This window comes from Equus quagga, unplaced genomic scaffold (assembly GCF_021613505.1).
Source record: "Equus quagga isolate Etosha38 unplaced genomic scaffold, UCLA_HA_Equagga_1.0 73442_RagTag, whole genome shotgun sequence".
NCBI classification, from domain to species: domain Eukaryota; kingdom Metazoa; phylum Chordata; class Mammalia; order Perissodactyla; family Equidae; genus Equus; species Equus quagga.
In genome coordinates, this window is record NW_025802777.1 from 12,979,776 (window position 1) to 13,003,350 (window position 23,575).

Here is a 23,575-nt window from a genome sequence, read left to right on the forward strand (position 1 = left end):
ACACATTGTTTAGCATGCCATGCAAAACCCTCTCCACATTGTGCCTGCTGCCATTGTAACATTTAGTACACAAAAATATCTATTACTATATCTACTAAAAAGTTTAACAAAAAACAAAATCTGTTACAATTTTTTGACAAACGCTCCTTTCTTGATGAAAGGTAAATCCATTCAGGAGATTACAGTTCTTTGCAAACATCACCAAAGGAATGTAAAATCAGGATCTAATTAATTTTCATATCTAAAGAGACGTTATAATAGAAGAGCAATGTGGGTCTGAATTCCTGGCAAAAAGAGGAAGACGTGGTACCTGCAAGATCATCCAAAGCACAACATTTTACAGCTGGGTCCAGCAATCTGGACAGGAGGCTCACTCGAAAAGAGATGGGCAACTTCGCAAACTTTCTCAGCTTACTGGATTCATTCTTAAGATAAAGCCACAACTCCCATGGTTCTAACTTTGCTCTCACCAAACAACCATATGCTTTTATTTGGTTTCTCACAGTCCAGAAGGACTTTGTGCAAATTATTGACTTTCCTGCCACATACACCTCCTATTATCAATTGGTAAATTAATATAGCACAAACAGCCCAGGACTCAAATCAAACCTGGGTTCAAATACTATAACTATGCTCCATCTTTCAGATCTATCCATTGAGGATAATGCTTTCTCCCCAATAGTATATAAAGAACTTATTACAGCAATGGACATGTTGTAGTACTCAGCAAATAGTAGCTATGACCATTATTGCTATGGCATAACAATATGAGTTCGATTAACGTAAATCAGTGGTTCTTAGCTCTGGCTTCATGGAAATCACCTGGAGAGCTTTTATGGGATACCAATGCCTAGAACATATCCCAGACCAAATAAATCAGAATATTTAGAAATGGGATACAGGCATTGGTATTTTTTAAAAGTTCTTTAGAGATTCTAATGCACTGAGAAACACTGATGTAAATAATTATTCTCTAAGCCTGATAGTTATCAGATAAATTGACAAAATTTAGTCATCCAAAAAGCCAAAAAAGCTGAGAAACAGGACCCAGATTCATGATGACTTTACTAGGCTATAGATATTTTATGAGACCAGCAAGACCGCCATTTAATGGCTGCATGCCCATCTCTCTCTCAAAATGCTACCTTCAAGTAAATTTGAGGTATAGTTTTTATTACCACCATTATGAAAGAAGCTTATTGCAAAAAAGAGTACAATGTATTCTTTGTTAACTTTCCAGCTTCTGGACCTGTTCAGTACTTTGCTGTTAAAACTTTTCTTCCACTTTCTGACACGTCGTCCTTCCACCAATTTTCCCCAGATGTTGCAGAGTTTATTCTTTAGGTTCATGTAATCCTCCAAAAGCTCCACTCTCCTATTTTCCAGGTGGCCTATTTTGTTTTGCAGGGGAAATCTCTTCTTCCTGCTTTGTTGTCTGCAGTCTGTATTCCTGAAAGAGCATAATCTCTTCTTGTGCACCCGGTGATGCAATCTGGCTCTTCTGGTGGGATTATCTTCTGAAGCTAAACTAAACCTCATTGGCTTCCACTCCATTTATTAATATCTATTAGCATCAGCTTCCCTTCTCCTTCTGACCATACCTCTGGAGAGAGAAGCCTATAAAGGGATTAAGACTGAAAGACACTCCCAAATAAAACAGCTGTTTCATTCACCAACACTTTATGGAATATCCTTTGCTGTTCTTTGAATTTCACTTGGAGGTAGGAGGAAAGTGGCCTGGGTTTGTAAATGGTGTAACACCACAGCCCAATGGAAGGAAAAACCCTGAACTTCCTTTGTGGGTAGCTTGTATGCACGTGGTTAGTATGTGTATGTGAATGGAGGGGCACAGAGAAATGTATAAAGTTTTTCACTTCAAACAAGTCATTTTGCTCTTGATACATGTACCTGATATTAATATCAAAGTTGTACAGTCTCATGTGCCTTAATCATGGAAAGATGAGCAAATGAGGTGTATTGGTTTCCTTTGCTGCTGTAACTAATTATCATAAGATAGTGGTTTAAAGCAATACAGATTTAGGGGCCAGCCCGGTAGTGCAGCAGTTAAGATCACACGTTCTGCTTCTCAGCGGCCCGGGGTTCACAGACCTGGATCCCAGGTGTGGACATGGCACCGCTTGGCACGCCATGCTGTGGAAGGCGTCCCACATATAAAGTAGAGGAAGATGGGCATGGATGTTAGCTCAGGGCCAGCCTTCCTCAGCAAAAAGAGGAGGTTTGGCAGCAGGTTTCTCAGGGTTAATCTTCCTCAAAAAAAAAAAAAATACAGATTTATTCTCTTACGGTTCTGGAGGTCAGAAGTCTAAAATCAAGGTGTTGACAGGGCTGCATTCCTTGTCAAGGCTTCAGGGGAGCATCCAGTTCCTTGCATTTTAACAGCTGCTAGGAGCTGTCCTCATTCCTTGGTGTGTAGCCCCGGATCACATTGTCTTTTCTCCCTTCTGTTTCCATCTTCACCTCATCTTTTCCACCTTCTGACTCTTCTGCTTCCATCTTATGAGGATCTTCGTGTTCACATTAGACCCACCTGGATAATCCATAGTAATACCCCGGGGTAATCTTCCCATAAATTAAGATCCTTAACTTAATCACATCTGCAAAGTTCCTTTTTCCATGTAAAGTAACATATTAATAGACTCTGGAAATTAGGATACGGACATTTCTAGTAGGCCTACTCCATAAGGATACGGGTATTTTCTATACGTCAAGGTATTCTGGGATCCAATGCTATTTTCTACATTCCACTGTTACTTTTGTAGATGTAAGTTGTAATCATTCCATGTGGCATGAATGTCTCTCTTTTTTTTTTTTTATAACAATAAAGACTGATCTAAAGGCCTGCTTATACCTAACTTGTTCTACTGATGACCGAGATTAAAAATTGTGTTACTAAATGTGCATCCTGCTCAGAGGATAGTGTAGATGCAGCCTAAGGGACCACAGTTGGCAGTTGAGAAAGAGCTACACCCTAGAGATCGAAATTTCTTCTTAAAATTGCTGCTCTGAGACTTGATATCATTCACCTGGTTTCCTGAAGATTATTCTTATCCTGAAATAACTTATTTCTATCTTGAGATAAAACCCTTATTTTAGCCACATTGCATGTCACACATTTGGAAGTTGTTCACTTGAAATTATCGAGTGGAAATCAGGTCTGATGGTTTAGAATTTATCCCGATATTGAGAAGGCTATAAAAGGAGCAATATTCTTCAGGTTAGTCAATATAAACTCCTAAGACACCTATTTTTCAACGGAAAGAAGTAGTCATAAAAACCCTTATAAATATTATAAGATACCTCAAAATCTCTTAGGAGTACTCCAGGTTCCATTTTAAGTTTTTGCTACTATGATAGCAGCATTACGCCAATTATTTGTGACACATGGATTGCCTTTAGCAATGGATGCTGAGAATTTGTGGAGAATTTTTTGTTGCTTCTCCATAGCACTGCATTGCCTTCTGGAAAATGAGCAGGTTGAAATATGGCGCAGGCTTCTTAAGACACCAGGGCGTGTTATTGGAAGACTTTTACCCAGAGACGTTCCAGTTATCTTATAGGCCAACTCTGTCACCAATCACAAGAATTAGACCCCACAAGCTATCTTGGTCGTCTTCATCTAGACTTGAATGGGGGCTCTTAAGACAAACTAAAATATGGTCTTTGTGCTGCTCAGTCTGCATGTGATATGTGATAACTTCACCCACCTAAATCTAAGAGATAATCTTTGCCAAGGACAACAGGGCTAGACTGAGGAGAGTCGATGCTACTGTGAAGAAGGTTGTGAGCGTTCTATGGCAAAATCTCCAGAGAGAGCTGAGCCGAGGTGGGGCCACCATTGTTAATGAGTAATAATGTATCCCAGAGTATACTGATAACAGTGGGGCCATTAGAATTGTTCTTTCAAGAGTCAATGCCAATGAGTTTTATTCTACCTTCTGATGATTCATTTTAACTACAAAGAAATGAAAACTAATTATTTTCTAGCCACTGAAATAACAGAATGTTCATGTTGCATTTCCATAATAGCACAACATAGAGAAAGCCTTCAAATAGGTATCAAACACACTTCCTCTGGCTGGTTTAAGGATTATGTTATCTAGAGAAAATGGAAAGTCATAAGTATGCAGGGATTTTAGTCTTTTTGTATTATTCTCGGTATTAGGCAGGGTTCTCCAGAGAAACAGAACCACTAGGATATATATATGCGAAGAGATTTATTATGAGGAATTGGTTTACGTGACTGTGGAGGCTGAGTTCTTCTTGCCATCTGCAAGCTGGAGACCCAGGAAAGCTGGTGGTTTAGGTCCAGTCCGAGTCTGAAGGCCTGAGAACCGGGAGAAACGATGGTGAAAGTCTCAGTTCAAGGGCGGGAGAAGACTGATGTACAGATCAGCCAGTCAGGCAGGAAGATAAAGGGGTGAATTCCTCCTTCCTCTGCCATTTTGTTCTATTCAGCCCCTCAGTGGATTAGATAATACCTTCCACATTGAGGAGGGCCTTCTGCTTTACTGAGTTCACTGATTGTGATTCTGAAACACCTTTACAGACACGCCTGGAAATTATGTCTAACCTGAGCACCCCTTGGCTCAGTCAAGTTGACACATGAAATTAACCATCACAGTCTCTTTTCAGTTCTTACAATTGATTCTGCAGGGACATAGGTGTATGGTTAACTATGAATTGTGTCTTGTTGAGAGGACGTTTTTATTACTCTAACCCAACCCAGCTACATCAGATCTGAATAGTTCACTTCTCTTTATGGGAGAAAATTATTGTTTCTCCCAACCATAATTACTTATTTATTCATTGTATCTTTGTTGTACAAAGAATTGAAGAAACCTAGCAAAATGCATTTAAAACAACGTACTAAGTCTTTTTAAATGAGGAAAGGAGATGGTACAAAGGGGAATATTAGGTAAAAAAAAAAAAAAAACCCACACACAAAGCTGAATGACAGCATGTGTAGAATACATATCTTATGTTCTGACTAATCGCTAAGAGAGAACCCACAATTTTGACCCTAACCTCCTTAGCAATCAAAACATAGTCAGAAATAAGAGCACTTACATAATTTGAAGTATTCATGCAACAGAAAGTTATATTTATTCAGAAGGAAAATGCTTCTTTTGGCACTAACAACCATGCAAGGGGAGTGAGATCTCTGGAGGGTGACATATGTCAGCATTTTTCCCGTCTCCTCAGCCAAAACCAGAGTATGGCCTGACCCAAGCATAAGGGGCCAAGAAATGCAATCTTATCATGTGCCCTTCAAATTGGGAAATTGATAATGTCACTAATGACGTCCACACATAGGACTTTCAAAAGTCAAGAAGAGTAGTAGATACTCAATACCATCCCTATTATAAATACATAATGTTATTGAAAGGGCTGAAGTTTTTTACTGTCTACCGCTCTAAAGCAATATGATGTCAAAGGGTTATTTAATAAGAATAATTCTGTTAGAAAACAAGCATTCTTAAAAGAATATATTAGTAGAAGCAATGAATGGGACTATGCCATCAATACAAATAGTCTTGACAGCCGCATTTATTACATATTAGTGTGTGTCATGTGATGCTTTTGTTCCATTAAAAATGATTTAAATGGAGCCCAAACTAGTTTCTGCCTTGGTAGAGCGTGTACACTGCCTAGGTCAGCACCAGCTGGTCAGCGCAGCAGCCAAAGACGGTATCAAAATTCAAAGAAGGTAGTGTTTCTTAAGAAAAGGTCAGTTTTGCAAGTAACTATGAGGAAACTCTCCATATCATGCTTATACTTTTTATTTGAAAAACTGACATTTATCTTGATGTGACATTTTCTTAATACCTTAATGACTTTTGGTTGAAATACCAACATGCAGAGAGAAAATCATCATGTAAAGGCAATATTTTTATTTATAAAGTATACCACTATTAGATGACAGTGTTGCCAGCCACAACCAGTCTGCAGACCATTATAAGGACAATTATTTAAAAAGCGCCGCCTTTGGTGCTATTGCTTTTATTCTTATCTAGAAGTTTCTCATTCACCTGGGCCCTAGAGAGTCCACAAAGTTGACAGGTCAATGACCCATGACTATACTTGTTTCTTAATTTCCATTTCTAGGAAATTCAAGAGAAGAATCAGAAGACACTGACCCAGGCACTAGAGAGGAAAGTCAAGAATGGGGAATTCTTTTTTTTAAGATTTTATTTTTTCCTTTTTCTCCCCAAAGCCCCCCGGTACATAGTTGTATATTCTTAGTAGTGGGTTCTTCTAGTTGTGGTATGTGGGCCGCTGCCTCAGCATGGTTTGATGAGCAGTGCCATGTCAGCGCCCAGGATTCGAACTGACGAAACACTGGGCCGCCTGCAGTGGAGCGTGCGAACTTAACCACTTGGCCACGGCGCCAACTCCAAGAATGGGGAATTTTTAATATGCTGAATAAAAAGTGTACTTGGAGGGCCCAAAGGTTCTTTCTACAATAAAGTCAGGCCTGTTAGCTGTTTATTCACTGTATCTTCTTAACTCTTTTATAACATTAAAGAAGAGGCATACCAAATGAATATTTGCCTCCAGGAGTTATAACAAAGTGATAATAAAAATAATTATTTGAATGTTTGCTACCAACAACAACAAAAGCCTATGCCCTCAGTTGGTGATCAAATCCCTCCATAATGAAGTTTAAAAAGAAAAGTCGTGCAAGTGAAAGCTGAACTCTCAGCCTTTGTGCTTCTTTTTCAGTTCCAGAAACAGTATTTTAAACGTCAGTGTCCAGGTCTATATCTTGAAGTGAAACTTGCCCCATTCCCTTTCAAGAGGCAGTCTGGACTGCAATTACACTATCTAAAGACCGAAGTGAAAAATTGGATTCTTGACTCACCCCGGCAGGTTAGCTTTTTATGCCCCAGTGATATAAGAGACCAGTTAACAAGTCCTCCCCATGCATGGCTTTAAATGTTATTGATGGCCCTAAAGCAATTCCACCCTTTTTAAAATCTTTTTGTGTGCCTGGTCTTGTTATCACCACAGGAGTGACTTACATGCTGTGGGCTCATGATTCACAGAGAGAGTTTCCTGTCATTTGTCTTACCTTCATGACATTACAATTTCACTAAATATTCCTCTGGTTTCCATATTAGCAGAAAGGGCAGAAGAAGTGTCAGACTGGTGCTCCTGTATGTTATGTGCTGTCACTGAATACCCTCTTCATTCTTTATCCCCTTTCATGTGAAATCATTCTAGATTACATATTTGAGGCACCTTCCAGGACCTCTGGTTTCTCCTGTTGCCTTTCCTGAGACTTCTCAATCCATCTCTTCAGCTGAAGTTATGAAAGTCTTTTTCTTAAATGCAAATGGACATGTTTTCCATACAGCAGTGATTCTCAACCATTGCTGTGAATTACAGAAACCCAGGCTCCACTCTCAGAAATTCTAATTCAGAACATCTCTGTAATAGAGTCTAAGAATATCTGATTTTAAAACCAGAGGGGATTCTCATTTGCATCCAGAGTTTATCAGAATTGTGGGGAAAATGGCCTTGGAAATTTGATTTCTGAGTTTTCTCCCTTCATTTCTGTACAAAGACCAAAAATCAGCACCCAAATAGTCCTCTTTGGGACCTGTCCCAAGGAGGGTCATACTCTCGATTTGGAAGATTTAGAAACAATAGCTTACCTCCAAACGATCTGCAACTTTTTCTTCTCAGTGGACATCATTTCCAAGAATCCAAAAGTAGGATCGCAGTTTAATAATCTCTCTTGTCCTTTCTGTCCACCTACTTTTTCTCCTCTTCCCCACCAAGTAAAAACAATACACACAGAATGTCTGGAACTATCAAGATCCCAAGACAGTAACTAAGAATCAGAATTAAGAGGCAGTGTAAAATTTGTCTAGGAGCGGTCCCATCTTTCCATCTATAAGCCAATCCTCTTTCCCCTGCTCGTTCTGTGGAATGAGATGGGAAAGAGAAAGAGAGAAAGGTTTAACAGATATACTCATTGATAAATCCTCATTTAAATATATCTACATGCCAACATTGCCAATTCAACACTTAATGAGTTCCACTCTGAGGCATTGTGGTTTAAGTACCAAAGCTAAGGGGGTCTATGGAATATGTGTCTAAGCTTGGGATTACTCAGAAAACCAGGCAGTGGGGGAGGCAAAACCCTATGCCGTTATGGAGAGCTCCAAAAACAAAATTTGTTGAGCATAAACTATTTTCCAACTCGGTCATCCAACCAATTACTTTGATGCAAGTCAAACATAGTAAAATGAAAGAGCATTGGATGGAGCTCAGTGGCCTCCATCCTGGCCCCACATCAGCCACTCATTCGTCTCAGGGTTCTGATCTGCTGTCTATGGATTTCCAAAGCCTCTTCCTGTTCTATTTTCCCAAACTATTTCAATCACCCTACTAACTCTCTATTTCTTATATAATTCTCTTTCTGATTCTTTATCTTTTGCAGATTCTGTTCATGGGCATGATGACTGAGTACTACCACTACTTTTTCACAACCCTGGTAAGCACATCCAGTAGAAATGCATTCCACACCATAGGAAACATCTCCAGGTTATTTTAAAGTCATCCCCACCAGTGTCAAAGGCAGGATATTGTCATGGAGATTTGCCTTACGTTCCTAAGTATCCTCTAAATCCAGAAATGCTGAACAGCAGGTTTCTTTCTTTCTTTTTTTAACTAGCATCAATGCATGTGCATCCAGAAAGGGATTAAAATGAAACTTCTATTAAATAGAAGCTGTCAAAGTGCAAACTATTCGTAAAGAACCATCATCTACATTTTATATATACATTAGAAGGCACACTGAAGTGTACTGTGGCATTCTTTGATCTGATGTGGTTTACCCGCCTGTGTCCCGTAGATAGCTGGGTTAGGCAGGGGTCACCTGTCAGGTGTTTGGAAGACTGTCAAGAAGAAGAGCTTAGAAGATGCTTTGCACATTGAACATGTTGTACCATGAGAAAAATCATGGCTCTAAGCTTGAGAAATTCTAAAGAAACTACAATGCCTTAAATTTTGAGGGACTGTCAGATCAAGGGAGAATGATTTAGAGTATTTAAAACATCAAAATGATGTGATAGCTCTCATTCGATCACTTTCAAAAATCAATCACACGTACACAATACCACCCCCCCCCCATACACACACACATACTCCACGTTTCTTACCTAAGTTGAAAACACAGAAGCAACCTCTTTTTCTAATCTGTAAAGGTGTGTTGCCTAAAATCGACCCAGATTCCAGAAGCCTCAATAAAAATACCATTTTACCAAACAAAACTGGCAAGGTAGGCTGGTGAGTAAGGGAAATCAAAGAATTTGAAACAAGGACCAGGCAGCTGTTATGTACATACTACTGATCGAAATGGTGAATTCCATTCCTAACTCATGTTTCTCTAAGAGCATGCAGGGCTGCAGAGACATCAAGACACAAATGCCTTGGGGCATTTGTCAAAATCATTACTGCTCCTGAGCTTGGGGTGAGACAATATGCAACAGGGCAGAAGTTTCCCTCCCTTGTTCACCTCTCGATTGGGTCCCCTATCAGAACAGTCAAGGGAAAACTTGAGAACTGGAAAGTGTCTTACTCTGCTCACAAATACTGGCCTTCCCCCATCGCCATGAACACCTGGGTATTCTCAAGGTGTTATGGCCATCTGCCTCAGAACTTTCTACCATCTCCAGCCGTACACACCCTTTAGAGCTGGTTTTGGAGAAATTTGAGAAAGCATATTAACAATCAAACCTAAGAAGGCTGGTCTTCGAAGGAGACCCTTGAGGGATAGACAGGTTGCCCTCATCCCCTTACTTTCCTCATCCTTCACTCACAAAGGGATATTGAAAATCAGACCTTGGATTCTGCACATTCTCGATTGTACAAAAACCTCAATTTGAAGGCTAACGTAATTTTACACGTTTAATGTATTCATTTTGGGACATTGTATTTATGTACTGTTGAATCCATGAGGGATTCAATATGCATTCTGGAAGTTTCTGTCTGACCTTCTATAGCTTGAATAAGTTTCCTTTTATTCATTGAATGTACTAAAGGAATCGTTCTTTCTTGGATCTTATTCTTTAAATTCGCTTCTTTAAGAATTTTCCTTAGGTTTTATCTGCAGTTTGCTCCACTTTGCTTTTATATCCTTGCCTTTCTTGCCCAGGAGTATTAACAAAACTTAAAGAAAAAAGAAAATTAGTTACACTCTGCAAGGGAAAAAGTACATAATACTTTAAAAGGCAAGACGTTTTTTTCTGATACTGAGCTTGGAACACAGAGCTATGCTCTTATAAGTCTGCAGTCTAATCAAAGTTTTCTTGGGAAAGGGTAGAACTGTAGAGAGGAGTTATTCAAAAGAAAGAATTTGTATGCATCTTCTGCAAATACAAATCATGGAGTGTTTCTGAAGCTACGCCTCTTTAATAACCACTATCGTCACTGAGAAGGTACTATCTTGTATTGCACTTTCATAAAGCAGTTCCATTGTTAGAAAATTTTTATGGAAGTTTTTTTTCTTGTTCAAAGTTATTTTGAAAATTTATTATATTCTTAAATGTGTTATATATTTTTAACCATATATTTTAGAGTCTAACCTTTATATATAAGAAAAAAGTTGAAATGATCACATTTTTCATGTGAATCAACATAAACTTCTGATTTACACCCAGCCTCATCTGTAAGGGAAAATACACTGCGGTGGGTTAAACCCTTTTTCCTAAAACATTGTCTGAAGTGGAACAAGTTCTATTCTTAAGATACACACGTCCACACAACCATATGTTCCAGTTTGTTCTCTGAAGAGAACACTGCGGTTCTTATTCTGAGCTTGTGTCTACTAAGCATTCTTCACGCCCTCATTGTATGGGACAAGAGTTATTTTCAGTGATCCAGGGAATGGTATTTTTTCCTGCTTGGACTGATCTTCCTGTCAAATACATATGCAATTTCCAAATTTCACCTCCTGGGGCAGACTGAGGCGGCAAAATGTGATGGAGAAGGGTGGTACTGCCACTGACTAATGGATCACTCTGGGGGCCAATCTCATCACCACTCAGACCCTCAGTTTCCTCATCCAAAAAAAAAAGCATTTAACCAAATGGACACAAAGATCGCTTCTAATTCCCCAAAGACTGTATACTAGGAAAAGAATTCTCTAGCTTCTCATAATGTCATATTCTGTGCTCAAGAGTGTACTAGTTATTGGCAGTCAAATTCCTCTTCTTATTTATCTAAACTCTTAACAGTATTGCAAAAAATGGATGGCAATGAAAACTGCTTACTGCCTTAGTTTCTCAAGCAAAATGCAAATGAAAAACGAGAAATGATCTTTTATAGAAATGATGTGATGCTGGCTGCCATTTTTGTTTAATCTATTTGTTGCTTCTGCAGTCATTAATTCTCTTTTGCATGAAAAGCATTGAAAATGTTAACTCCTTTCTACTTTTATCATTTTTAATACTGCACAGGACTTATTTGCTTTAGATCTGGAACTCTATAGGTACAGTGGCGTAAATATGACTGGGTTTCGGCTGCTTAATATTGACAACCCTCACGTGTCATCCATCATTGAGAAGTGGTCCATGGAGAGATTACAGGCTCCACCCAGGCCTGAGACTGGCCTCTTGGATGGCATGATGACAGTAAGTAGTTTTAAAATAGTCATTTAAAATAATGTTTGAATTCCTTAGGGGTTAAGTTAAAAGTCTTATATGCCTTCTATAGTGTGAGAAAGAGTGTTATAACCTATGCCTTGACTTCTCTGTGGGAAGAAGGAGTAAGCTTTTTAGGTATTTTGACAGCTTGTGCATGACTACTCTCAAAAACTGCTATTTTCAGCTTCCTCACTATACTTGTTCAGATAAAAATGTGAACAAGAGTAGCCACCACCGTCACTCAAATGGAGATAAAGCAGAAACCAAAGCAAGGGCAAGTGGAGAGAGTTTTACTGCTGGGAATGTGGCCTTAAGAATGAGGGAGGGGGGCTGGCCCTGTGGCCGAGTGGTTAAGTTCGCGCGCTCCGCTGCAGGCGGCCCAGTGTTTCGTTGGTTCGAATCCTGGGCACGGACATGGCACTGCTCATCAAACCACGCTGAGGCAGCGTCCCACATGCCACAACTAGAAGGACCCACAGCGAAGAATATACAACTATGTACTGGGGGGCTTTGGGGAGAAAAAGGAAAAAAATAAAATCTTAAAAAAAAAAAAAAGGAGGGAGAGAAGGAGGAGGAACATGCTGCCTATGAAAGTTATGCAGAACCAGTTTGCCTTCCTCGCTTCTGCCATGTCTCAGCAAACAGGAGCACACGTGGAAAAATGCCAGATGTACCTACAGTGGGTGCGTTCATGTTCTTGGTGTCCTGGAGATGTACAGGCACACCTTTGCAGACATTGACAGTGCTTCATACCAGCCATATGTCGCTCTTGAAGCAAATGCCAAGCCTGCCCCCTGACAGGAGAGAGGGACTCTCTTGAACAGATAAATTGCAAACTGTCTCATCAGAGAGCTTCTCGCTGACATCATTTGTCTTTTTTGTCAAATGCACCTACTCTCGCTTTATTTCTCTAATGAAGCTCCCTGTGTGATGAAGAAAATAGCAGGAAATACAAAAAAAAAAAAAAGCTTTCTATGTAGGAACAGTGTCATCTAAGGGGAAAGCTACTGCAAAAGCATGTAGGTAATAGCATTTTAAATTGGCATAGTATTTCATTCTCTGTTCCCATCACGGGGAGAAGCACTCTTGCTCTTAAGATGCAATTTACCGATACCTGAAAGGTATCATCTCGCAGAGAAATGAACTTGGGATTTCTTTTCTCTTTCTACCTCTTTTTTTCAAGGAACAAATGAAAAGAAGAAATAAATGAGTGAATTAAGTGGTTCCGGATGATTCCATGTTCAAGGTCCTTGACTGTTTTTTAAACATAAAATGACTCTTAAAATATACCAACTGATCTGAGACATAATGATGGAAAGCATTTTGGTCCAAATGAGCCTTGGGGTGATTTGAAACATTTTTTTGAACAAGAACAAGTACAGAATATCCAAGGAAACACCAGACTTCTGAAAGGGAGGGGAGAAAGCTAAAAAGAGAGAGAAATTTGCTAATTTGTTGGTTTTTCTCTTCTTTCTCTTGGATTCATAATTCCATTGAGTTCAAATATGGTTCAAAATCCTCTGCCCACTGTGACCCCAACCCCCACCACCTTCCAACAAAATTTCTGTCACAGGACGAGATCTCAAATCATTTTTACCTCCCCTTGTATGGCCCAGTTAAAGAGTTACAGCTTGGAGCATTGTTAACACAGATTGTGGAGTCACACCAAGCATTAAATACTCACCTCTTGTATGGCTTAGTTCACCAAAGAAAGTGTCTGTTGTGTGAAATTATACCGAACTGACAGAATAGTTTGTCCATAGTGACTGAGATGAGGCAAACGACTGAACGAAGGAGATAGAGCCATGCAATTCACACCACACCAAGCTGAGCACGAGGCATGTTGTTGCCCTCCCAGGACTGCTGCCTAGGCAGGAAGCATCATAGCACAGCCAAGTCCCAAAGGATAGAAGAAGTCTCGCTCTACCTAAAGTTTATTACTGTCATCTCACCTAAGAGAGGGATTTCTCTGCACTGTTTTTATTGTTCTTATTATTATTGTAATAAACCATAAAAAAGGGGGGGATTTATCAGAACAGAAGAGCGTGGTTCATGAGGGTGCTAAAAGCAGGGAAAGTGGCTCTATCAGGTCATGTCGGTACTAGTCAAAATAATGGGGTGGAATGCAGTGCCTACTAGAAGTTGGAGCCCATAGTCGCGCAGATACAGCTTTGACACTGATTCTGTGAAGCGTAAGGCTGACCTTTATTTACCCAAAGAGTCACTTTGCAGTTCACTGTTGCCTTCCTGCTTCTAGGAGAGTGGCTAATTTGCGGATGTAGAAATGAAGTCACAGAAGGTTTAAAGGGAAAGTAGAAGGGCATCCAATGGCTTGATAGCTGAGTCTAGAGAGCACACCCAAGTCCCCAAGCCTGGGCCTAGCGCTAGCAAAGCTTTGTTCTCAAGTTGCCTCTGTAGTCAAACTCTTTCTTCTCTGCCTTAAAGATAAAAAGCTCTGTGCTTTCAATTCCACTGGGTCTACATATTTCAGGTGCTACCTTGCGTTTATTCGTGAATCTCTAGCATTTGTTGCTCCCAATGCCGAGAATCTTCCCCTATATAGGTTTGCTCAAATGCCACTTCACCAGAGAGGACTTCTATGAAGCTTCTGCCTAAATAGGAGCCCCCTCCCTGTCATTCTCTCTCCTCTAACCTGCTTACTTTTTTTTTTTTGGAGGAAGATTAGCCCTGAGCTAACATCCGCCGCCAATCCTCCTCTTTTTGCTGAGGAAGGTTGGCCCTGAGCTAACATCTGTGCCTGTCTTCCTCTTTTCCATATGTAGAATGCCTGCCACAGGATGGCTTGGCTTGACAAGTGGGATCCAAACTGGCAAACCCCAGATGTTGAAGCAGAGCGCGTGAATTTAACCACTACACCACCAGCCGGCCCTGCCTGCTTACTTTTCACTGTAGCCCTTATGATCCAATATGTTATATTTTAATTTGTTTGTCCAGTGCCTTCCCTTACAAGAATATAAACTCCGTATGGACAGACTTTGTCTATTTGTGCTCTGCTCTATCCCCAGCACTAGAAAAGGCCTAGCGCAAAGCAGACCTACATATTAAAGATGTATTTAATAAAGGAATTAATGTACTAAATACGTATGAATTGAGCTTCTACTAAGACTCAAGATATTAAATGAAAAATATGCATATAGCCCTGAAATAGTTCCGTAAAAGTCCAAAGACAGCTTCTGAAAATAAGAAATAGGTGTGATTAGTGAAGATAGAGATTATTCTAAAGGAGTAAAATATTATTTCAAAAATTAACCATGGAATAACCACTATTAATGTTTAAGTAATGCCGTTACTATAGTAGAATTGCTTTCTCCAAAATCATATGCATTATCTGGCTATTTGCCAAGGTGAATTTCCCTGTAGCCATGTATAGTCATATTTTCGTGTGTGCTACACACATATACAGATGCCTGTATGAATATATCATATAGGAATGTTTTTAAAACCCATGTACTTTACTTCCCATCTACTTATTTATGCTTCTATTTAATGTTTTCAACTATTAAGAATTTCTTAGAACTTCATACACTAAAAATATCTTCAAATAATATTACATATGTCAAAACACATCCCAATCTGAAAGTAAGAAGTCATCTCCAAGTGGAAAAATTTTGACTCTAGACTTAAGAGCCATAGATTTAATTAAGGCAAAAAAAATATTAACTTTAAAAATAGGGTTAAAATTGACTTAATTAAGAGAACTGTTACTGAGTCAGTAGAGCTCAAAAGCAGTGAAACTCTTTATTTAAAAACATCTTGAGATTAAAAAAAGAAATAGGTTTGTCAACCAAAGTGTTAATTAACTCAACAGAAATTTGGAGTGATTTTATAAAATTTATTTCATTTCTATTCACCATGTTTAAATATCTCTCAGCGTTTGGACTGATTCAATCTACTGGCTTTGGGATAGGCTGGATATTGAGGTGGCCCATTCTCAGATAGATTCTTCTCTAATTGTGAACCAAAATTGTGTATAACCCAATATGCCAAACACACAAAAATAACACAACGTCGATCTGTCATCTGCTTTCTCAGTTCTTCAAGCACATTCACAATGTGAAGTTATATCAGTAGCTTTATCTTGCATGTGAGCGTTTCCGATAATCATGATCCACAGGGAAGATCTTTGAGTGTCCACCTTGAGTGTCCACTGCTACTCTGGTGATGAAAGAGAATAGGAAACAGGATTCAGTGGAAAAAGGAAGATCTTTCCAGAAGAAGAAAGCCTAGATTGAAGTCCTTGCTCTGTCTGCTGAATAACTAAATAACCTGAGTGAGTTATTTATCTTCTCTGAGACTGCTTGCTCATCTGTAAATCTGTATAATAATACTTCCAGTGTTAGGCTACAAATTAAATTAGATAGCATACACCAAGCCTCCAGGACATAGAATTGAATTTATTAGATGGTACCTACTGTTTTGCCAATTTGTAGTCAATAAAGGAAAAACAAAAGACATTCAGAAATACCAAGGCAGAATCTTTATTCTGCCTTGAATAAGGCAGAACCCATTTGTTTACAAGAGACATATTATTTGGTTTGCACATGGAGCCCAAGATGGTCCCTTATTAGGGACCTATGTGACCTTGTGTGGCCAGTGGAATCACCCAGTTATATTTTCCAGCTCCACGTATAGTCCTCTTTTCCCAATTCCTCATTGTCTCTCAAAATCTGGCAATTGTTCATTGAGATTCACAATATGCCAACCTCTGTACCAGGTCTCGTAGGACCTGCTGGAGTTGCTGTCTGAATTACTGAATTTCTAGATTGTGAGTATGTGCTAATAGCTTTGCTACCTTCCCCAGCCAGTGTCCAAACCCCTCTTCACTTGCAGGTTGCTCTTCCCAGCATCCTGGATGGCTCGGATGCTCACTGCCTCTTCCACCACTTTGGATCTCTCAGTAGCATCCACTCCCACAAGGGAAGCTAGCTAATTCATACCAAGAGGCAAATTTCTGTTAGCTCAATGCTGTGAGTGAGATATTTGGATTTTAATAGAGGAAACTGTTTACACCAAGTGTGAGAGGAAGCTCAGGAAATGAGGGGGAAAGAGTGTTATTTGGGAGTACTTCCCTCCTAGAAAACAGCTTTGTCTATCCATATCCAGTTAGTGAATGTTTCTAAATTTGCGGAGAAGATGGGAAATCTATACTTTTTGCCCATTTGCTCCCCCAAGATTAGGTCTCCCTTCAGCACCCCAATCCCCTCTAGCTTTTTCCAACAACAGTTACATACCAGGCAGACAGCAAAATGTGGGGACTCTATATGCCATCCTGTTTTGTTAGTCCTCATCCTTAGATGAGGTAGCATCTCATTGGATTGTGTTGGGGCCCCCAAGACCACATTCAGGTTTGACGATTTGGAAGAAGGAGCCATGGAAATAAGAAGAGCTGTTATACTCACAGTTATGGTTTATTATAGCAAAAGGATACAGATTAAAATCAGCAAAGGAAAAAGTTGCAAAGGGCAATGTCCAGAAGAAGCCATGCATGAGCTTCTGGTGGTCCTCTCCCAGGACGGCTGCATTGGCAGTGCTTCATTCTTGTAGTAAAGACATATGAAAGCATTTATGAAGTGTTGCCAACCAGCTAAGCTCCCTCAAGCCTTGGTGTCCAGGGTTTTTACTGGTAGTCGGTCACGTAGGCATAGAGCACCCACATAGCTGACCTTAGTCACTCAGTCTTCAGCCATTCCAGAGGTCAAGTTGATATAGCATGACCCAGGGCCCCAGAGGAACAAAAATAGACATTCACCATAAATCCCATTGGTAGCATAAACTGTCTAGCATCGCCCAAGGCCTGAGGGATGTAAAAACACTCAGATCAGGAGGATATTCCAAGGATTCAGAAGTCATCTCCCAGGAGCCAGTCAAAGGCCAGTCCTTTCCTTGGAATGTGCAGAGTGTGAGCACCCCGAGCCCACTGAGTTAACCCTTTACTGCGCATTGTTGTAATAACCAAAACACCATGTATTGGAGAGAAGCTGGCTTTCCATGTGCTTATTTCATGATCCACGTTGTAGTAAAATGATTCTCTTGGGTACAATGAGCAATGTGGTTTTATCCAGGCTTTAGATATAAATAAAATGCGAACATAAGCACATCTGGAAGAATAAAATTTGCAATACAGGCCAATTTCTTTTACATTTACCTAAAATGACTTGAGAGTTGCTGTTCAGGAAGCAGGCCTCCAGCACAAAACCAAAAAGAAGAGGAAATTCAGTGGTAGTTTATTAGTGCTATAAAATAGAGTAACTGTCCCCTCCATCTAAGAAAACACTGTATGTCAAGGAGAAGCATAGTTTTAGGATAGACTGTTTTCTTCTTTGAATTTGAAAAGCATTGATCTGGCCTGTAGTTCTGAACTGTGTTATTACCCAGCTCAGTGTAGAAGCAAGCTTGACAAAGGAAGTCAAAATCCTTTCTAAGCTAAGCTTATGGAAAAGTTAGACCCTTGGAATCCCACTTCTGACACTTCTCTATCAAATCAATCAGTCTGTTAGTGACTACACATACAAATTCATAAAAAAGTAGATTCTACTGCTAAAAAGGTCCAGGTCCCCATAGCATAGTGACTAAGTGCATAAGCTCTGAATTCTAAGTTTTTATCTTGAGCAGGAGTCCTCATTTCTTGCCTTACTGGCTATATAACTTTAGGCAAGTTATTAAAGTTATTTCCTAAAGTTATTTCTCTAAGCCTCAGTTTCTCTGTCTGTAAAATGGGAACAATACCTATTTCACAGGTTTAGTTGCAGTAATTAAAGGAGACAACATGTGTAAAATGCTTAGAGTGCCTGGCATGTAGTAAATTGTCAATGAATATTAACCATTATTGAGCTATTGTAATTATTAAATCATCAGATGAATACTTGCTTTAGAGGCAGTTCTGCTTCATGGCTGAGAGCATAAAACCTAGCACCAGCTTGCTGGGTTTGAATCTTGGCTTTCCCACTGCGAGTTTGGGGGTGCCATTTTACCTCGTCATTTCTTTATCCATGAAAGAATAAAGGTTACGGTCAAGAATTTGCAACATATTTAGAACAGCACCTGAATATGATAAGAGCCCAATAAAAGTCAGCTATTATTATTGATCGCATTTCAAAAAGTATCATTCTGCCAATGGATCACTCTCCTTCAATTACACCATATTAGTATAGCAGAGTAGCGAAGAACACAGGCGTTAGAATCAGACAGTCATGAATTCAAACCCTGGCCATGCAGCTGATTAGCAGAGCGGCCTTGGACTAGTCAGTCACTCAATTTCCCTGAGCTCTAGTTTTCTGGTACATACAATGGATGATGTCAGTTTTGAATTGAAATGATCAAAACATTTTTAAGCTTTAACAATCACCACTACCACCATTACCAAGTTAACTTCTATATGTTGATCACATAAATATGAGTGAAATGATTTATCTTAGAAATACATCTTAAAACCTTGAGATTATACAGTTCTCACAAAAATGTATTCTATCTTAAGGCATGAAATAATGTTAATTCCTTCAGCAAATATTTATTAAACAACTTTTATGTGTCAGTAACTGTGCTAGCCTCTAAAGAATGAAGTTGAGCAGCTTCTGCCCTCAAGAAACCCACATTCTTATTGAGAAACAGATATGACTATAAATACACAAGGAAAATGCAATGATAAAGAGTGCATAAGGTAATAAAGATTCAAAGTAGAAATATCCTCTGCACTTAAAGATGGATAGGACGCAAGATGTAGTAACACTTATCTTGTCTTTCCATCCCCATTAAGACATGCTCAATAAATGCATAGTAAATGTGGAGTGATTCAACTAATTTCAGAAAATCACATGATAATCTTCATGCTATGATCCAGATTCCAGATTTAACTCTACCAATTACCAGCTATATGTATGACCCTACAAAAATCAATATGTTGTCTGGAGGTCAGTTTGCCTACATAATAAATCATTTTATCTATCTGTTCTGCTTATTTTGAGAGGTTGTTGAGAATTTCAAATGAGCTCATGTATTTGAAGTTGCGATGAAAACCCTCAAGTAAAATGTGAAGATATTATAAGACTTTATCCTTAAAGAAAACCACAGGGCAGTATATTTTATAAAATGCTGGAAATTTTCTGTGAAATTTTGCAAGTAAGAGAAATTTCATGAGGAAGAGAAGAATGAGAGGCCCAGCCCCAAAAATGAATGAAAACTTAAAATCTCCATCAGGAAAGCAAATATTGACAAGGACAGGCATATTCTGAGCAAGTTACACAAGTCTGTTCTCAGAGAGTCTATCCCAGAGTCTTCCCCAGATTCTTGCTGTTGAATTTGATTCCATGTCTACAACCTTCTTGACTCTGGTAAATGGAAGTGACCAACACAAGTATCCTTATCTGGAAATTACCTGTTAGTTTTACTTGCGTCAGTTTCTTTCTACCAAATATAAACAAGTAAATAGATATATAAATAGATATAAATACTGAGAAACAGTCTGATAGTGAAATAGCGAGCTTAAGTAGCTTCTAACTCAATGCAGTTGATCTTAACACCACGCTTAACATAGAAGACACTCCAAAAATATTTGTTCCCTGAATCAAGTCTTTTGTGACTGATCTGAGTTGCTTTTTTTAAAGAACTCAAAACAAAGCAAAGCTACGACTCCAATTTACTGTGGAGTAGGAGGTATTATTTTAGAGAAAAATAGCTATTGGAGAGTGAAAACTGTTCAGCTGGAGAATAAATGGCAGTTGAGATCAGACAAATAGGAAATAAGGAAGCAGACAGAATGATTATGCAGGTAAAGGAAGATAAGCAAAGGTGGAATTGAAGATGTGGTGTGTGTTTTCCTCCACAGACAGAAGCAGCTCTGATGTACGACGCTGTGTACATGGTGGCCATTGCCTCCCACCGGGCTTCCCAGCTGACTGTCAGTTCCCTACAGTGCCATCGACACAAGCCATGGCGCCTTGGACCCAGATTTATGAACCTGATCAAAGAGGCAAGTGCTGCTCACTCACAGCACAGTTCTTCCTTTGGCCTATTGCTGTTTGACTGTTCATTTAATGTGATCTTCCCATATAGCTTTGTTGGCATGATGTCTATAAAGGAAGAGAAGCCATCATCAACCAGTCTGCTGGGATTTCACTGTTAAAAGTTTATGTAGAAGAACTGCCAGGAATTTTCCAGTGTATTTTTGAGAAGTTTAAAGAAGCTACCAGATCATAACACTCACCTTCCTTCATTTCAGTGATGGCCTCAACTGCTGCTGACCCTCCACCCATGTTCATAAGATCCCATAGGTGCTTATTCCAGGGTCATCGAGTGGGTTGGTCCATCACTGAAGAGTACGAGATACAGTTCTCACTTTGTCAGCCCATAAACCCAGTGGTTTCCTAATTCCCAGGTTGTGCAGGACTAAATGGAAGGACGTCTTTGTCCTCCGACATACAGGTATTTTGCCGTTTGTCAGCAAACTGGAAAAGTCCGGTCCCATTCAAAACCTACCCAGTGTACTAAAGGATTTTCAAGGGTAGAGAGTTTTTGAGGGAGGAAAGTTCTTCACTATCGCCCTGGGATCCTGGACTACCCCCCACCCTTTCTTTTTCCCTAAGGTAATTTGGCTTCTCTTCACCAGACCCTGTTTTAAGATCCCGAGATTCCTTATAGATATGTATCCCTGGATTATATTTGATCTCAACATGCACCTCAGAGTGTGTCTGGACTTGCCAAGATGAAATAAGGCACATGGGAGCAGCCAGGCCTGACTGAACATACACCCTGTCATATATTCTGTGATGCGGCTCTGTTGTCTCTAAGGGATGCAGAAATTTACCTCTCAAGTGAAGAGTATCTTTATTCTTCTTTGTACTGGAGAAGGTTGGGGTGAGACAAAGCCATAAAAGAGAAGAATGGCAGGAGACATAGCACAAGAGAAGAATGCCAGCCAAGAGCAAGGGAGACATCCTAAAGAAAGATACTTACTTTGGACTCTATCTCTGCTGGTCTCTTCAGCACCTACAGACCTTTTCTTTGGCCATTCAATCTACTTCTCCATTGAAAGCTGACCTTGATCCATAAGGGTGAGGACCAGAGAGGCAGGATGGATGAAAGTTAACACTACCCAGACTCCAAAGCAAGGCTATTTGTAAGGCTGGGTCTAGGGAGTAGCAAGCATCAAAGGAATGCCCTGGGCACATGATTTAAGGAAGCACTCACTCTCAGGTTTGAACCCTGCACTTGCAGGAGACTGAAAGGGAGTGCCTCCTTAAATTTTGCTGCTTGGGTCGGGTTAGGATAAAGAGTAAGGTTAATACTTGTGAAGAATACAGCAACATAGTAAGAATCTGAAATATTAGCTATTGTTTTACTATTGGAATGGACCACTAATAACAGCCTCATTCGGTTTACTGAGGATGATGCCAAGAATTTAAAACCGACAACAACAACAAAGAAGTCACAAATAGGCATGAAATGAAATACCCCTTCTGACAGCTACATAAATCTGACATACTGTGCCTAATAGAAAAACATCACACAGCCTCTCCTCTCCTGGCAGCGATCACAGTTATGTCCTGAATCTCCATCCTGATCACCTTGATCTTTAACAAGAAAACAGCTGGTTTCCTTTTATCTCACACCAGTGCAAGGAGAGGCAAGAGGCCACATGAAAGCTTGAGATCAAACACTCAGAGCACCCCAAGCACCTTTTTGCTTGTACTTAACTTGCATAAGAAGGTGAAATTACCAAGCCACATTTAGACATGTTTAAAGAAATAATGAGCCCCAGGACAAGGGAGCACATTGAAAGCAAAGAAGAGCTTTGCATTCATTTACTCCAAAGAGCAAATTCCTCCATTCTTAGGCTCCACAGTTGGGGGGTGGAAGGAAGAGAGTGGATGCATTAGAAACCTTTATCACCAATGTGCTCATCCCTCCTTTGTGTCCTGTGCCATGATGCCAAATGCTACCTTCTGTAGGGCGTAGGTACCTGCAGAGAAGATGGGATTGTGGGTAACCAGGATCAATGCCTCAGCTTATTGAAGGACTGGCAATGAGGGAATTCTGAGACAAACTAAAACATGTGGAAGTGAAAAAATACAGATGTTTCCTTCAATGAGTACCTAATTCCAAAAAGCATTGCAGGCAGGAAGTTTTATTAGGAAACATGAAATAAGGCACTTGGTCCTAAAACTTCCCTAGGTTTTTTCTTTTAATAACTCTCACTTTCTAAGATTTCCAAAACTAGAATCGGAAATAATGTGAAGGAGCAAGTCAGCAGATTGAATTTATGGGGTGAAGATCAAATTCGTCACAGGAGGTAAACTCCCGGAGCCGACAGGGAGCTGCGTGGGCACTAATCCCTGATCACTCTACACATCATTTAGAACCAGTAAGCCTTTCAGACCAGCCTCTCTAGCTAAAACCTTTCAGTGTTTTGGGCTGACTAGAAAGAGGGGAAGAATTAAAGAACATTTTAAACATGAAAGGGTGTGTTATAGTGTCATCTCTCTGGGCATCTGCTGAACAAATGTGTATAAGGAGATTATAAATTCCCATTTGACAACCATAACTGGGACTCCATTATGTAAGTAACATGAACTTGGCACCATAGGGAAATATCTCCTCCAAAATTATAAGATGTGGTCTCTACTATCTACTAATAAGAGTTCTACGTAGTAGAGGAATGACAGGCTTCATTTGAAGCTTTCGTATGCCACAGGATAAAACCTACACTCTTCAGCAGGATATGCAGAGTCTCTAGTGATTTAGTTCCTGCTCCCCTCTGCCATCTCCCTCATCTCCTGGCTCATCTCTAGCACTTGCTGAACCTATTGTGGCTCGCTGAACTTGCCATGTGCTCCTACCAAATTCCTTTGCCTCTAATTGGAATGCCTCCTCTGGGTCATCCTTTA

General features: G+C 39.8%; 1 protein-coding gene across 1 annotated transcript in view; it reads left to right on the forward strand.

Annotated features, from left to right (window-relative positions):
* The window catches only part of LOC124234316 (glutamate receptor ionotropic, kainate 1), a 358,033-nt gene that overhangs the window by 247,369 nt on the left and 87,089 nt on the right, over window positions 1-23,575 (forward strand). Inside the window, exons 5-7 of the mRNA XM_046651630.1 lie at window positions 8,471-8,524; window positions 11,490-11,663; window positions 20,518-20,661. Coding sequence (XP_046507586.1) covers window positions 8,471-8,524; window positions 11,490-11,663; window positions 20,518-20,661 — 372 coding nt within the window. The remainder of the gene's footprint in view (window positions 1-8,470; window positions 8,525-11,489; window positions 11,664-20,517; window positions 20,662-23,575) is intronic.